This window comes from Pogona vitticeps, chromosome 2 (genome assembly GCF_051106095.1).
Source record: "Pogona vitticeps strain Pit_001003342236 chromosome 2, PviZW2.1, whole genome shotgun sequence".
Taxonomy (NCBI): Eukaryota; Metazoa; Chordata; class Lepidosauria; order Squamata; family Agamidae; genus Pogona; species Pogona vitticeps.
The window spans coordinates 177,999,489-178,016,562 of record NC_135784.1 but is presented as its reverse complement, the minus strand read 5'-3'; the positions used below and the strand labels follow the sequence as shown (position 1 = coordinate 178,016,562).

The following is a 17,074-nucleotide window of genomic DNA, read 5'->3' as shown; positions in this document are numbered from 1 at the left end:
GGAAGGGTGGTGGTCCCAGCACTGAAATACTGTACTCTCTGCTGCTCCCTCCTCCCCAGGTAATGACAAGAGAAAGCACAGAGCCGGAACTTGTTTCTAGATTCTCCCCCCCTCCCTTTCTCCGCGCGTAGGCATCATTGTTAATGAGACTAAAGTAGTCCCATCTCTATATGTATTCTCCGTACTGTACTCCCTCGCGCTCCCTTCCTTCTCCGTGGCGGCGTCTTTAGCCAGAGGGGGTATAAAAACGATCGGCTCGTCGGGGCGGTTCCCCGCAGCGGAGAGATTCCTGTGCCGGGACTCGTTTCCGGCGGAGGAATCCCGCTTGAGCTGCTCCTGCCTCTGCCGCCGGTGCTGCGGCCCCATCTTGGCTCCGCTTAGGGGCGGGGGGTGGGTGGCGGAGGCGGCTCCGCAGCCGGCACCATGGACGAGGCCTACGACGTGATCGTGCTGGGCACCGGCCTAACCGTGAGTCCTTCGGGAGCCTTTTGCCCTGCTCTCAGGCACCCACCCCCAGCCCACCATCGCGCTCTTCATCTCCCCTCTGTCGCTGCCGCCGCCGCCCTCGCCCTCCAGCCCTGCATCCCATTCTCCCTCCGGCATCCCTTTGCCCGTCATCAGCATCCTTGTCATCAGACCCGGGCGGGGTTGTTGCATCGCCCCTGCGGGCAGTAACTCTGCAGCCTTCGAGAAAGCAATCCATCGTCTTTTAGGATTGCAGCAATGCTGCTCCTAAAGGAATAGCTTGGCACTGCCCGGAAGAGATGCCCCCCCAGGGTTGGGTTATTGCATATTGCCTATTTCCTCTTTCGCGCCTCTTGCTACCACTCCATCTGCATTTTCCCCCCACTGTTTTCTGCATCTGGTTCCATATTGCCTCTGTCTTCCCTGACGAATTGCCATTGCTGTTGCACGCGATGCATTTGCCTTCTTCCTAGCTTCTGTCCCTCCTCTCCCCACCCTCTGCAGCCAAATGGGGATTGCCCCCCCCCGTGCAGCTTCTCTGATGCAACCCAACGCCACCAGCTGTTCCTGAAAGTGGGAAAGGATAGGCACCCATTGCATATTGCACCTATTGCTTTTTAGGTCCCCAATTTCTCCTGTCATTTTGCCTTGCCAGCATCTCAGCAGTACCAAATGGGAATGGTTGTGTCGACTTATCATAAAGACCATTGTGTAGTGGGTTGTATTTATTTTCGCATTGTGGGATGCTTCCTGCACTGATTTCTGCAAGTCCTTATGCTCTGTTTTTCAGGTCAGGTGCTGACTCTGTCCGGTTACAACTCAGTGGGAGGGGAAAGAGGCAATGGCATCTCAGTGATTTCAATCATGTGCTTGTTCTCTGTTTCCACAAGACCCCTTCAGCCACCCCAATGCAGCCATGTAACTATCTGCTCTTGAAATCAGTAGTCCTATTTGGCATTCAAGGTTGAAGATTCTGCAGTACAAGGTGTTCCGCTCCTTGTCCCAAGCACCTTTGGAGCCAGTGTAGATGCCCATGTTTATCCCACTGAATGCTCACACAGTGCAGGATCCATCCTTTGTGCCATTCTTTGGAACTTCTAATTTACACGGCCCTCTCTTCTCTCTAAATTCTGTTCATTGTATGCCATGCTTTTGCCATTTTCTTAGGAGAAAGCCTCTTCTGTGTCTCAGATGCAGATCCAAGCAATCTAGAAAGGAGACATTGTTTCCCCACTTGTACTGTACAGTAGTCCCCATTTTGTCAGGATACTTTGTTTATCCTTGCAAGCCACCTCTGAGCACCCCGTGTCTTCTTTTCATCATCATCCACGTTCTTTGGGAGAGCTGGATTAACCTGGGTTTCTCCCAAGCACATTTTTTGCTGCTAAGTGGTATGATTCACTGTTGATATGACTGAACAAGAGGGTATTAACCAACTCTTTAGTGTTTTTGTTCAATTCTGTTTTCACATTGCTGAAGGAGGGGGTTCCATGCTTAGGAGAGCAATGTAGACTAGCTCTTGCTGACTCTCAACAGCAGGCTTGGGCTCTCCCTACTTCCTCATATACAGCTATGAGGTCTTTCCTCCTTGTGTGTTTTGCAGATAAAACCATCCCTCATGTTCCTTTCTTCTGGAATGTCAAAAAGGATACAGCCCTCCTTTTGGGAACCTTGAAAGCTAGCTCCTTCCTTTGCTTCTCATTTCCTAGCCCTAGGGAAGGTAGCACCATCTGTTCAGCTTCCTTGAAATGGTAATCAAATGAGGGGGTTCTGATCCATTGCATTGACATGTATCCCCTTTTTCATCTCCTGCCTCAAGCCATTTAGCATACTGGGGAGGGGCAGAAAATGATTTGCTCTGATCTTAGGAGTGCAACAAATGGTTGGATACCTGATCAGATTCACTGGTTTACTCTTATTGCATCAACACTGACTTTTCCACATTTCACATAGGAGCCCTTCATAGCCCTCTCAGAAATTACAGGAGATGAACCTGGAACCTTCTGCAGATAAACTGTATACCCAGCCAATGGGTTATGGCTCTTCAGTTTGGAACCCATCTGTCTGTGTGTTGTGAAACAGAACTACAGAGAAGGACTAGGGTGGCAGGTGTTAGGGAATCAGTGGGCTTTCTTGTGCCTTTTTTTCTTAGTTTTGCCTCAGTGCCTAGGTTGCTCTTTGATTATTCCAAACTGATACCATCCAGTGCAGTGGCTCCCAACCTTAGATCTCCAAATGTTCTTAGTCTAAAACCCCCAGAAGCCTTCACCACTAGCTGTGCTGGTCAGGATTTCTGGAAATTACAGTCTAGTAACTTCTGGGGACCCAAGGTTGGGAAGCACTGCTCTAGAGCAGCCTTTCTCAACTGGAGCCATGGCACATTTGAAGGGGGCCACAGACTAGAAGGAATTATTCACACACCACTTTATAAGGTTCATTGTGCAAGTTATACATGTTGTGTTTATGACCATAGCCAAAAACAGGTTGAGAATGGCTACTCATGAGAATCAGTTCATTATTCTATGGCAAACAGGCTGCTTTGGTTTTTGAGGGACAGGTGACTTTGTCTCATTCTGTGTGAGTCATGCACACCTTAAAAAAGCATCTTTTTTTAAAAAAATTCTTTTTATTATATAAAATCCATCCCTGTTGATTTAACATCGTGCCACCTGGGTACAGCTTATAATCATTTGTTAAAACAACTACCATACACATTATGCTCCTAATCTATACAACATTCTTCTAACCACTGATAGAACAAGTCCCATGTTTGATAATATATTGTATCTTCTTTTCCTTTGATTTTCAATGTTAGTCTATCCATTTCGGCACAGTCAAATATCTTTTTAATTATTTCTTGATCTGTAGGTGTTCCTTCCTCTAAAAAACAGGATCTTTAATCAGTAGCAATCTTCTGCTGTCATTCCTATTACAATGGTTAAACTGTGCAACAGGATTTTGGCCACTGGCACTTAAAAGCAGAGCTACATTATGAATTTCTTATGAGTTAGCAGTGACCGTTTACATATTGTTGTTTCTTCCATAGAATTTTTGGGTCTGTAGCTTGGTCACAGTATTGAGGGTTTTTTTTTTTTAACTAGAGGTCTACTAGAACTACTAGGAAGAGGATATCTTTCAGACCAGTTTGTTGGGTAGAAGTCACAAAGGGCCTTTTCCGTTTCCCAATTTAAAATAACAGATAGTTATTGTTCATTTATGGAGCAAGATCCAACTATTCATACAGAACTTTTGTGTTTCTGCCTCAGGAACCTTCCACTTATTTTCCTGCACCAAATGAGCAGCTTTTTTTTGTAGGACAACTCAGTTATTTCTCAACAAGTGCATTTTGAAGTGCTGTGTGAAGTGGAACTTACATTGCTGATAACTAATCACACCGTCCCCATGTTCCCACCCAAGAATGCTTAGATCAAACATGACCTTTTGGAGCTTGTCTTTTGCTCTAACATAAGGCCTCTTTGTCTTGATCAGCACTTAGGAATGGTATGGTTACCAGTCTTCTGCAGCTGAACTTCCAGTTACTTTGATAATTGGTATGGGGGGGGGGGACTTTGTATGGGTAAAATCATGCTGTGTGGAATAGTTCATGTGGGCAGTCTGGATGTCAGATTGCATATCTCTAGAGGTTTGATGGCACTTAAATCTTAGCTTTCCTTGTGATTTCAGATATCACGGTTACCAGAATGGTGCAGGGGCTAGCGAAAAAGAAGCATCTCTGATAAGAACAAGCTTTAAGTTTCAACATTTAGAGAATTTGAACTTCCCTCTCACACATACGCATATCAAAGCGTTCTCAAATGCAGTCAGTTTTCATCACAGTAAAGTGACACTGAATATTCTACAGACTTAGCCTTGACTTGAGATTTATACTTTCGGCCAAAGCAGCTGCTTGCCAGTTTCACCTCAGCTGTCTGTGGCAAAAATCATAGCAAATGCCAAGACTTTGTAGAGAAGTCGCTTGCCAGTTTCTCAAGACTTCCTTAAGACTAATTAGCTGTAGTTTTCAGAGAAGTAGCCATGTTAGACCAACTGCTATATTTTAATGTGAACTTTTGTGTATCAAGTCCACTTCCTAGACAGAGTGAGGCTGATTGCCATATTTATACATGGCTCCATGGGAAACAGATAATGGATAAAGTGACAATGGGAGTTGCAGTCCAAGAACATCTGGGGACCTAAGGTTGGGAACAACCAGTGTAGTGGGTAGAGTTACAGGTTGGGACTCAGGAGGCCTGAGTTCAAATGTCTGCACAGCCATGGGAGTTCACTGGGGGTGCGGAACTGGTAAAACCACTTATTAAATAGTTTTGATGGCACAGAAAAACAACAATGACTGAAGAATCTTTTATTGATACTCATTCATTTTAAATGGGCCTCCATCATCCATATATAGCTTATCTCAGCTGTTTCTCTTTTGAATCTTGTTTTGTACTGTTTTTTCCCTGAAAAACAGTAGCTTTCAGATCATTCAAAGAGTGTTCTTAAGTCATTAAATCCTACACTGATTCCCAGAATTTCACACTAGCGTCAACTATGCTATTGTTACCTTATAGATTTATAATTGCCATTAACAGCCTGATAACCTATTCCATTACTAATAGATTACTGACACATTGTCTATTACCACCCCACCAGGTCTTGGGGCTATGTATAACTGTGACAGTTACATAGTCTCCATCTTATTTCTGAGAAAGTGGACTTGATCCACAAAAGCTCACATTAAAATATAGCATTTAGCATATTCGCGAAGGCTTTCACGGCCGGAATCTAATGGTTGTTGTGGGTTTTTCGGGCTCTTTGGCCATGTTCTGAAGGTTGTTCTTCCTTTGAAGATGCCAGCCACAGAGACTGGCGAAACGTTAGGAAGAACAACCTTCAGAACACAGCCAAAGAGCTTGAAAAACCCACAACAACCAATAGCATTTAGCCTAGAAGGTGCCACAACATTTTTGTCTGTTTTGTTTCAAGTTAGTTTTGTCTTGTTTGGTATTCATCCATTTTCGTTCCAGGCTTTCTGGGTGCTTCTCATCTCCTTGTATGGAGTTTATGTTGAGATGCTCACAAGAAGATAAAAAGTTCAGTTCCTTGTCTGCCATGTCTATATCCATACTCTCCCTCCCTTTTCTCTCTCCACGTGCACTGAGTATCATGCAGTCATGTTTGTTGTGGCACTTAATAGCACTTAACATTTGTGCCACAATGTCAGCAAAACAGTGCAAACACTGTAAACAAATAATACAGATGTGCAACTCTACCTCCCTTTTATTTCCTAGGAATGTATCCTTTCAGGCATCATGTCTGTGAATGGCAAGAAGGTCTTGCACATGGACCGGAATCCATACTATGGGGGTGAGAGTTCATCAATTACTCCCTTGGAAGAGGTAAGGGACCAGAGGTACTCTGTGTGAGATGCGCGTGTGTAGCTGTGACATAAATAAAGCCATTAGGCATTGTTCCTTGATGTCTAAGAGTGCATAGAATTCAGATCCCTCTGGAACTATGCACTCAGTAGATGGGCTTAGGTAAGACATGGTCTGTAGGCAAAAGACCCCTTCTGCGGCAAAACATGGTTTTAAAACGGTAGTCATCTTACATGAAACCCTTTCAGCACTCAGAAAACAGTCCAAATACAAGCTATTCTGTTACTCAAATTGTAATCCTTCTATTCAGATGCTCAGGAGAAAACTAAAAAGGTAAAGTTATATTTGTACCCCAGTTTATGTTTTAAAGGACCGTAGTACTGCAAGGTGGTATTCTGCCATGAAATATCATGTACAGTAGTAGCAGTAGTCACACAATTAGTTGGTGGCAAAGCTTGGGCACATTACTTTTCAGACTACTGTTCCAAGGATTCACTGGCCATACTCATTGGTGGATGCTGGGAATTGCTATCCAAAAAAAAAAAAAAGTAACATTTCCAGGTTCTAGGATGGGGTGGGGCTGAATAGGGAAGGCATCGTTAAGGAAGGCAAAGTCTTTCTGTACCATCTCCAAATCTCTTGATGCTGCTAAGGTTAATTCTTCTGCTGTATCTTGCTGGCAGATGTAATGCTGTGTTGTGCTAATAAATGCATTCTCCTTCAAGTGTCTTCCTGAAGTGTGCGTGATGCTCTGTTCTTTTTTCATCCTTTCCCTCTCCAGCTCTACAAGCGCTTTGGTATTGCTGATGGTCCACCTGAATCCATGGGGCGTGGCCGGGATTGGAATGTTGATCTTATCCCCAAATTTCTCATGGCCAATGGTAAGGTCCTGCTCCACCTGACCTCTTGGTCCAAAGAAATTATGCCTTTTTCCTTTAAAAAAAGGAGGAACTAGTGTGAGCTAGCCTTTGGCCCTCAGATGTTTTCAGCAGCAACTTTCATCAGTCCCTTTCAGCAGGGCCAATGATAAATGACTGTGGGGGTTACAGTCCAAATAAGTCCTCCAGCCCTGCCATAGAAGAACAATTCACAATGATTAAAGGAGATACATAAATAATAGCACCATGAGATGTATGGGTGGACATTTATTTCTTTCCTTGCTGTACACTGGCATTGATGAACAAGCATCTAGTCATAGCAGAGCATGGAGAAGTTACTCTTCCCCTATACCCGCCAGCCAGCATAGCCAAGCTCTGAGATGAAGTTTCTGCGCTCCCTGAGTATGTGCCCCACAGCTCTGCCAGTACATGGCAGGTACATATATCTGGTGAGATGTTCATGCGTTAATTGCAGCTTCTTGTGACCTCTTGCTGTGAGTGATTTTTTTCCCTTACATTGAGCTACTAGCCAAAATACAAGGGTTCCAGTGGTCCAAATTAGGCATATCTCCTCCCAATGTAGGCCAGCTGGTGAAGATGTTGCTCTATACAGAAGTGACACGTTATCTTGACTTCAAAGTGGTGGAGGGAAGCTTCGTCTACAAGGCAGGAAAGATCTACAAGGTGCCGTCAACAGAGACAGAGGCACTAGCATCTAGTAAGTAGACCCTCATTTAATGTCTGTTGGGAAAAATTGTGAAATTGCAAGACAGTCATATCTACATTTATTTGTATTTAATGTAATGTAATTTAAAATGTATGTTGTGCTTTATAATTTAGCAATAGGATATAATAGCAGATGGACAAACGAAACTATTCTGTGTGAAACAGCTATAAATGCACAAGAGAAACCCATATAAAAACCAGGCTATATAATGGCATTAGGAAGATCGTTCCTGGAGATTGGTTGGTTGGTTGTTTGATTGATTGATTGATTGATTTGCAAGTTCCTAGCTAAGCCACACTTGTTCCTTTTTTGGTTTTTCACATTGCATTGAAAGGCACATTCTTACATCTGAAAGGTTTCCTTTCTGAGAACCACTTCTTGGAGGAAGCTGCTACTGTGAACATGCAGGCAGATGTTGTTACAGTAGCAGATGTATCTTTACATCAAGAATGATTGCCTAATTCATGTTTCACCTGATCTAAAGGATCAAGAGACTTAGTCCCAGAAGAAGGTAGTGAGAAGGAAGCGGGGCAGAACACCTAACCAGACAAGATACACTGGGCAACTTTTCTGTGGCTGGTCACTTAGAACTTTTGCTTAGTAACATGTTCTGTTTCAGTGTACAGCTGGTAGGTTCTGTCCCCAGACCATGAGGGTCTGCCTCAACAGAAATAGTTTTATTTCAAGTGATCTATGAGATTCTGGAGTCCAGTGTGTGATGATACCAGCTTTTGCACTGTCCTGGGCTGTGGGTTAGAGTCATACTGCATGGAGGCTGCATGATGAGCTCCAAGGCCATTTTTGTGGTCACCTCATCCCTCTGAAAACCATGGTGCCAAATTTTGGGGGAGCACTGCACCGCAAAATGTTAGTGGCAATTAAAAAAGTTTCTCCTGTGATTCCTTGGAATTGGCAATGAATTCAAAGGAAATAGCACGTGTTTGAATTGCACTTGCTTGCCGCTGAAGGGTCCTTGTTCATGGCAGTGGCATTTCCCTAGGGTGACAAAATTGGCTCCAGGACCTGCAAAATCGGCTCCAAGGCCTGCAGCATTCCCATACTGAAATATGTTATTCTCAGCCTCAGCAAATCTTGGGAGGGAAACAGGAATGCCATCTCTTTCTCTCAGTCTCCCTCACCTTGAAGATGTGCTTTTATGTTGTTGATATCACCCTGTGAATTGATGCCCCTTTCAGTGGAGATGCTAGAGGCTGAACCTGAACTCTGTTGGTAGTGGAGGCCCTATGAATTCCTTGGTATGCTATCTACAACCTGCTTGTCTTCCTTCCCCTCAGATCTCATGGGCATGTTTGAGAAACGGCGCTTCCGCAAGTTCCTGGTGTTTGTGGCAAATTTTGATGAGAATGACTCAAAGACACTGGAAGGTGTGGACCCTCACAGCACTACCATGCGTGAAGTCTATCGGCGCTTTGACTTGGGCCAGGATGTCATTGACTTCACAGGACACGCACTGGCGCTCTATCGCACTGATGAGTGAGTGACTGAGCAGAACTCGTATTCAGCAACGTACGGCATCCCTCTCCATGCCTTACTCATTCCTGATTATGTCTCACATTGCATTTATTGGCTTTTCCCTGGGGAAGGATAGGTCAGCTGAGAGTAACTGGACACTAACTTGGTCGGTAAACATATCCCTTCTGGTACTGGCTGGTAGGTTCTGGTGCAAGGAAAAGAGTTACCAAGGAAACCTGACAAAACCGTTACGGTTTCACTTGGTTTTATTTTTCTTCCTCTGGCACTAGGTCTCTGTGTAAATCCCTGTTGCTCTCCTTCTTTGGGTGGGACTAAGGCAGGATGTTTTCTCTCTTCACAGTTACTTGGATCAGCCCTGCTTGGAGACCATCAATCGCATCAAATTGTACAGCGAATCCCTGGCCCGCTATGGGAAGAGCCCCTACCTGTACCCACTTTATGGTCTGGGTGAGCTTCCCCAGGGCTTTGCCAGGTACTTAATCTCATAGGAACTAAGTTCATAGGAGTCTTGCCTCTGATCCATTTTACTTCTTAGGATCAGTGGACAGGAATGGCATTACGTCTAGCATTATTCCTGTAACAAAGCTAATGTCTCACCATGACCACCATTCTTTTCCAAGAAATTTGGACTTCAAGCTTTTCATAAATTGCCAAAATTAATTGCAAATTCTGCAGAAATGTATGTTCTTTTCCAAGAAATTTGGACTTCAAGCTTTTCATAAATTGCCAAAATTAATTGTTTGCAAATTCTGCAGAAATGTATGTTCTGAACTCAACATCTAGGACTGTACAGAATTCAGATTTTTAAAAATCTTTTTGTTAGGAAAAAGTTATAGAAAGGAAGTGATAAGCGCCTTATTATAAGCAGCATCACTGAATTAATTGCTGAATGGTGAATCAACAATTAGATAAATTCTACTGAATCAATAGATTTACTCTATTTCAGATTAGTGGTTGGATTTAAGCCACTAATCCATGAGGGGTGGTGAGGATGCTTCCCTTGTAAATTATAAACAACAGCACCAAATGGTACTGTGTAGGAGAAATGCACACTCAAAGGGAGAACAGAAAGTTATTCAAAGAACACTTGTATGTTGGATCCTTTTACAAATATAAAAAATAGCCACTCCTTTAAAAAAGTATAATTTTGCTTTTTAACTTTAGGAAACAACTGCATTTCATACTGGTTGTGGGAAACAAGCTGCTCTAATACAGATATATAGCTAGTTACAGTGATATGAGGGTGAGTGAAGGCCATGGGAAAGAAGATCCTTGTGTGTTTGGGACTGGTGAACAAATTTACCCCTTGTAGCTCAGCTGATTGTTTGTTTGGGTTGGGGATGGGTTGAGCTGTGTCATTCATGTTCTTTACCACCTCCTTCCCTCCTCATGCCTTCAGGCTCAGCGCTATCTATGGTGGCACTTACATGCTCAACAAGCCAGTGGATGAGATTGTCATGGAAGGTGGCAAGGTCATTGGGGTCAAATCGGAAGGAGAGGTGAGCATTGGACACCGGTGCCTTTACACCTGTGTGGCAAAGAGGCTTGAAAAATCCTCCTAGAAGCGAGAGTGTGCTAGGAAGACTGTTAAAAGAGAACTGGAGAAAATCAGCCCTGCTCCTATGTGAAAGTGTGGCTCATGAGGTAGTCCAGCTTTATCTTTGATGTGGAGGTGCCTGATCAGGATGAGTCCAAGACATCTTTTTGCCTTGAGGGCCTATCTATGTCAAGTTGTATAGTACTTAAAGTTTACCAAGTTATTTTGGTAAATGAAGTAGAAAACACATCTCCTCTTCTCTGATTGGTGGGAAAAGGAATATATGGGCATTTGGTCTGGGTTAGGGACAGGCTGGTTTGTTCCTTTTCCCAGTGACCACATGATTGACAGGCCACTGTTAAGCAGCATGCTCCAATTGATGCCTACCCACACATTCCTGGGTCCCTGTCAGGGGCAACCTTTGTGTGTGTGTTTGTGTGTGTATGTAGGATTCCTCTGTTTTTGTTCTATTCCACTGTGTATGATCACTGGGATCACACCAAAGCGACTGTCTGTCTTTTTGCTGAAGCTGCTTAATAATCTTGAGAAATAAGGTGCTTAACCTGCAGAGATTTGTTGCTAATGCATTAACTATACTTTGAAAGGGTTTTTTTTTTAAAGGGCTTTCTTTAAAGGGCTTTTCAGAGCATTGCTGATGCACTGTGTTGGTTAGCAACAATTAAAAAGAAATGGAAAATTTCCTCTCCCTTCCCCTCCACAGGTGGCTGGCAAGGAAATGTCCCATTTCTCAAGATTGTTAAGTGATGTAGGCAAAGGAGGAAACAGGCGGAATTTTTGGGTTCCCTCCCACCTTTAAAGGGACATAAGATTGGTCTAGATCAGTGGTTCCCAACTTTAGGTAACCTGGGCATTCTTGGACTGCAGCTCCCTGAAGCCTTCATCACTAGCTGTGCTGGCTGGGGTTTCTGGAAGTTCATTTATTTATTTACAGTATTTATTTAAAATATTTTTACCCCTCTTTTCTCCTTACAAAGGACTCAAGGCAGCTTACATCCTTGAAAGACAATGTCTAAAGCTGTAAACAATGAGGATACAATGATGGTTTACATCATGAAAAGACGTATTTAAAGCTAAGAACAATGAGTATAAAGAGGCAGCTTGCATCATTAAAAGACATTATTAAAGCTAAAACAATAAGTGTGCAAATACTGAAAAGGAACAAACAAATACAACTCTGAGAGATGCTAAACACAAGCAGTTCTAATGACCCAGTCAAAGCAGCAATGCATAACAGTCCCTCTAAAAGTCACTCATGTAGTTGCAATCCAAGAACACTTGGGTTACCCAAGGTTGGGAACCACTGGTGTAGATCATGCTGAACAGGTTCGCTTGAGATTTGTTGTGATTCATTCTTGTGTGTGGATGCAAAGATCACCCCAAATGACATACTGCACTTCAAAGCAACCCTATTTAGCACAATCTAGACTAATCTGGGCTGGGAGAATTGGGCCATCTAGTCACACTCTGGATTACCTGTACCACTGCCCAAAAAACCAGGACAGCCCAAATGTGCTATATCTTGCTGTTAGTTTGTTCTGTTTATCAGTTGGCCTAACCTGCTTTTGGTGTGGTGGCCAGTCGCAGTTCCTGCAACTGTAGAGTAGTAATATGATGCAACTCTGTCAAAGTTTCTGATTATCTGTTTAAGTTCTGTCGGCCATTGCATCAAGATAAAAGCTATGGGTTAGGCAAATATGAAGATTGTTCAAGCTTGTAGGAGTTGCACTATTTTTTAATTAAACCTCCAAAGTGTACCAACCAGGGTCAAGTCAAAATAGTGACAGAGGGGTGAGCACAGAATTATGGAATGAAATGCTTTGGAGTGTGTGCTCAAAATATGTTTTTAGTGCCATATATTCCTTTCACACAAAAATCCACCCCCACCTTCCCCTCAAACTTTCTATGTTTCAGTAACCTAATTTAGAGAGGAAAACCAGCGTTTGGTTATTGTTTATTTTATTTATTGCTTATAACAGACAAGTGTTATTTGCAATAGATTTGAGCACTGGCTAAGCCTATTTTGGTCCTCATCCCATTTCTTTATGTTAAAAAATCTCCAGCTGGCATTTGGCCAGAGACTTGATGATACCATGGGATGTGGCCACGTTCCTTCAAACATCATGTCTTGTGATGAGGTGGGATTTAGTGATCCATCTGCCAGAAGTGCCTCACACCAACTTAGCAGTTGAGATCCAAATTGAGAATACCTTGTGATTTTCAGCCATCCTTGTTTGAAGAAGAATTTTCCTTTCATGTTGTTTGCACTCAGCACCTTTTCATGTTTTTCAGGCTGACTCTGCTTCTCACACTTATCCATAAGCGAGAGAAGCAGTCACGTCAACTTCTGTTCTCTTTGAGAGTTGATTTAGACTGTTTAGACTTTCATAGTTGTTTTAGGGCAGTAGCATTAAATTACACATGGGTGTCACATACGGAGAGACATAGAAGTTGAAAAGATGTTAAGAATAATTATTATAGTCTACCATCCCTAAGTGTCTAATACTTTTAGCTTTATTGGCTTGTTTAAAGGAATTCTACAAATTATTTGGGGATAACTAATTCCTTTCTGTCTGGGAGGGGCTATGTTTGATGGGTCATATTACATGTTTGCTTATATGACTTGGAGGAAAGTTCATGGCTGTGGTGAATATCTGTCTATACATTTGTTTAAAAGTCAATTCCTAAGCTGTGCCCTCTTCAGTATCTAGGGTCTGCATGCAAAGCAGAAGGCTGGGCCTCTCCCACATCTCTTTGATAATGCTTACTCTCCCGTCACAGATGGCACGGTGCAAACAGCTGATCTGTGACCCCAGCTATGTGCCAGATCGAGTGCGTCCAGCAGGAAAGGTTGTGCGTGTCATCTGCATTCTCAGCCACCCTATCCGTGGCACCAGTGACGCCAACTCCTGTCAAATCATCATCCCCCAGAACCAAGTGGGGCGCAAGTCTGGTGAGTGCTAATGGCTATGGGACTTTAGAGATTAGGCCAGGGGAGGGAGGGAGAGTGGAAAGACAGGAATGGACTCTGCTTTGAGCTGCTGCTGCAGAATGGTATGCCACGTACCTGGATCCTTACAGTAATGACTTTGCCCACCCCAAATACCACATTAAAGCATGTGAAATAGGACAGGCTGAGTGGGTATAGTGGGGCAAGAAACAGAACCAAGTTTTAAAAAATATAAATGTATCAGAATTGTATTGAACCAGAATCTTGGTCCTTGTAGTTCATTACTGTCTGCATGAGCAGCAGCTCTTCCAGGTTTCAGGCCCTTGGCACTGAACCAGGGATATTTCAGGACAAAGCATATACTCAGCCTCTGAACTACAAAACTCCCAACAGCTGGAATAAATACTGTTGTCTTCCATTCTAGAAGGACGCCTTGGCACTTGAGTGCCTTATGGAGGCTACTAGATTTGGGATAAGGGCCACCATTGGACAAGCTTTCTAACCTTTGTCTTCACTTCCCCACCCAGATATTTATGTTTGCCTCATCTCATCTGCCCACAATGTGGCTGCCCAGGGCAAGTACATTGCTATTGCCAGCACTACGGTGGAGACAGATTCTCCTGAGAATGAAGTACAGCCTGCCCTTGAACTGCTTGAACCCATTGACCAAAAGTAAGTGCAGGAAGGAACCAGTGGAGTCAGGGAGGAGGCAGTTCTTCAGGAGGACTGTGCTGAGAGTCCCCAACACTGCAAGTTCAATCTCCTTTACTCACACTGATAATGGCTAAGCCCTGTGACAAAGGGGGGGCCTGGGAAAAAAAATCTGGGGTGGTGTAGGGGTAGTGGAATAGAGGATGTGAAGGACAAGGCTCTGGAGATACTGAGGTGGTGGGTCTTCAGTACTTGAAAGCATTATGAAAGAGGGTTTTAGGGCAAAAAATTACCTCCTTTACACATATTTTTCCTCCCTGTAGGTTTGTGGCCATCAGTGACATTTATGAGCCTACTGACGATGGAACTGAAAGTCAGGTGAGACTGTCCAGCACATACAAAGGGAGAAACTTTCTGAACTGGCTCTGAAGAGGGTCATGGCTTTTCTTTCTGTCTGCTGACGCCCATCTTAATTAGAAATGGGCACGAACCAAAAAACGAACCAGGAAGTTTGTTAAAAATCACTGGTTTGTTGGCTCAGGTCGCTTCATGTTCATCAAAACCAAATGGAACCAATTAATTTTTAAAGCTATGCTTGGTTCAGTGGTTCAGTTTTGCCCATTTTCTCCCCCCCTCTCCCCCACAGCCTGCCCCCCCTCCTGCTGCTCCCCATCCCCTACCTTATCCTGCCACCTCCTCCTCCTCCTCCATTGCCACCCTAGTGGCAGCAGTGTGGCCTTCCAGGAGCCTGGGTGCCACCTTCTGCACATGTCCTGGGGTCCAGCTGATCTCCATGATCAACCGAGATCCCCCCCCCAATGCATGCATAGAGATAGCAGGCCTGGCTCACAGAAGCCAGGCTGCTGTAACTCTGCACATGTGCATGCCTGTCAGCTGACAGAGTGGGGTGGGGGTTTAGGTTCCCCTCCCCCAAGCACAAATGTTTAAAAAACAAACCAACCAGGTCGTCGTTCATTTTTTTAAAAAAGTTCATGTTTTGTACATAGCCATAAACCACCACAAACTGCCGTTTTCGCTGGTTCATGCCTATCTTTAATCCCAATACATTCCTGTTTTCTAAACTCTCCTTATTTTCCCCTTTATAGATATTCTGCTCACGGTCATATGATGCTACAACCCATTTTGAGACAACATGCGATGACATCAAAGACATTTACCGGCGCATGGCAGGGGCTCCGTTTGACTTTGAAAGCATGAAGCGGCGCCAGAATGATGTCTTTGGCGAGGATGAGCAGTGACCATGCCCGTTCCCTTCCTATCCCTCTCCTTCCTGGGTTTTCCCCATGCAAGGGACCATCTTCCCACTAGGGACTGGCTTTACCCCACACCCTGCCTGAGACTGGCTCTTCCTCCAAATCCTCGTTGAGCTGGGCCAGATTTCTCGTAACTGGGACCAGTCCACTTAAACCACAAAGAGAAAACACATTTTTAGATTACTATGCTGACCTCTATTTTTCTGCCTCAAAGGAGAAGCTTACCATTTTCAAGACTAGCTGGACCAAAGTGGGGGCAACCCTGGTATTCCAGCTCTTAAGTTCTTTCCCATGCCTGTAAGGTTTTAGGGTCACGCTATGTATCAAACACAGTTGCATGCATTTAAATCCTTCTCCATTCTACATAAAAGAGCTTGGGACAGATGTGATTTGGCACATTTTTCCACTGCAGTACCTTCTCTTTTGCCTGAGTCTCTTTTATGGTGAGTCCCACTGCATGTTTGTAAGGACAAACGATGCATCTAAAAGGAGGCAGAATTAAGCACACGAACCACTTGTCCACTTCATGCCACCCTTGGAGAAACCTGACCTAACCTGGAAATAGTTAGCCATTGGGTTTAAAAACATGTGATTGCATAAAACCTTTAGTCTGGCCCTTTTTCCTTCCGTTACTCTCCAATTCTCCTATGCTCACCTTTCTCTCTTCCTCCTCCCTGCACTTGCTGGAAAAATTTCATTCTTCACCGACTGTGCCCCTCTGAGGCCTCTGTGCCTCGCAGTACATTCCCACCCCCCACATCCTGGTTCTTGGTTATCCTAGTTCTGATCCTAGTAAACTGGTTTGGTATTTCACCTTCTCCACTCAACTTCACTCCATGCATATCATTCAGCCTTTCTTCTTTCCCCCGTTTCTGTGGATCATGGTTTGAACTTTCACTCCTGTACCCTGAGAGGAGACTAAAATGGTGACTACAACAGTGTGAGAATGTGGAGGCATGAGGGAAGAGCCATTCTGAGCCATCTTTTCCACACTTGCTGTCCCTCGAGCCAGTCCCCTGTACTCCCACCGTGCCACTCCAGGTCCCCCTAGGCCTCTCTGTTTGTCTTGCGTCTGTCTCTTTTGTCCCCCTCGATCCCTCTTAGTTCCTTTAGCCTAAAGTGTGGGAAGACGTGTGTGTGTGTGTATGTGTCTCTCTCGTGTGCTGGACATAGGGACAGGGTGGTGGCTCTGTCCCCTTCCACTTTGCTGCCACCTGCTGTAACTTATTGTAACTTATTAATGAAGCAGGTCAAACTTTTGTCAACACTCCTGACAATTAACAAGGTTTGGATGAGGGGTGGGGTGGGGGTCCGGCCCTGGCACAAGCAAAGAGGCCCGGGGCCTGTTTTGTGCCGGAGGCTTCCTTCATGCCGAAGCTGGCTTTATGGTTAACAATTTGTCTGTAACTCTAGGGGGATATGAGGGGTCACTTCCCTCCACCCCGCAGCTGCTCAACTGTCTCAAGATAATAAATTCACTTAGTCTATCCTTGGCTCCTGTGTGGTACTGTTTCCATGGGGATGAGAGCAGAAGGAGGCTAAGATCTGGGCCTGGGCCCCCAAAGTAGAGAAGTGTGCTGTTTGTAGAGAAACATCATGTTGAGCTCCAGAGAGGAAAGAAAAGTAGTGTTACTGTATGTGGGAAATGGAGCCGTGGTAACCTTTCTGTAGCCAGAAAGCCGTTTCCAAATCTAGGGGAAGA

General features: G+C 44.3%; 1 protein-coding gene across 1 annotated transcript; it reads left to right on the top strand.

The window, feature by feature from the left end:
- The first annotated feature begins 313 nt into the window (after window positions 1-313).
- Window positions 314-16,859, top strand: GDI1 (GDP dissociation inhibitor 1). Its single transcript, XM_020792929.3, has 11 exons — window positions 314-468; window positions 5,757-5,864; window positions 6,625-6,724; window positions 7,305-7,439; window positions 8,744-8,942; window positions 9,283-9,414; window positions 10,342-10,441; window positions 13,279-13,450; window positions 13,975-14,119; window positions 14,422-14,476; window positions 15,205-16,859. Exons 1-11 carry the CDS (start codon window positions 424-426, stop codon window positions 15,355-15,357), a joined length of 1,344 nt encoding a protein of 447 aa, XP_020648588.1. The 5' UTR covers window positions 314-423; the 3' UTR covers window positions 15,358-16,859.
- Window positions 16,860-17,074: the final 215 nt, after the last annotated feature.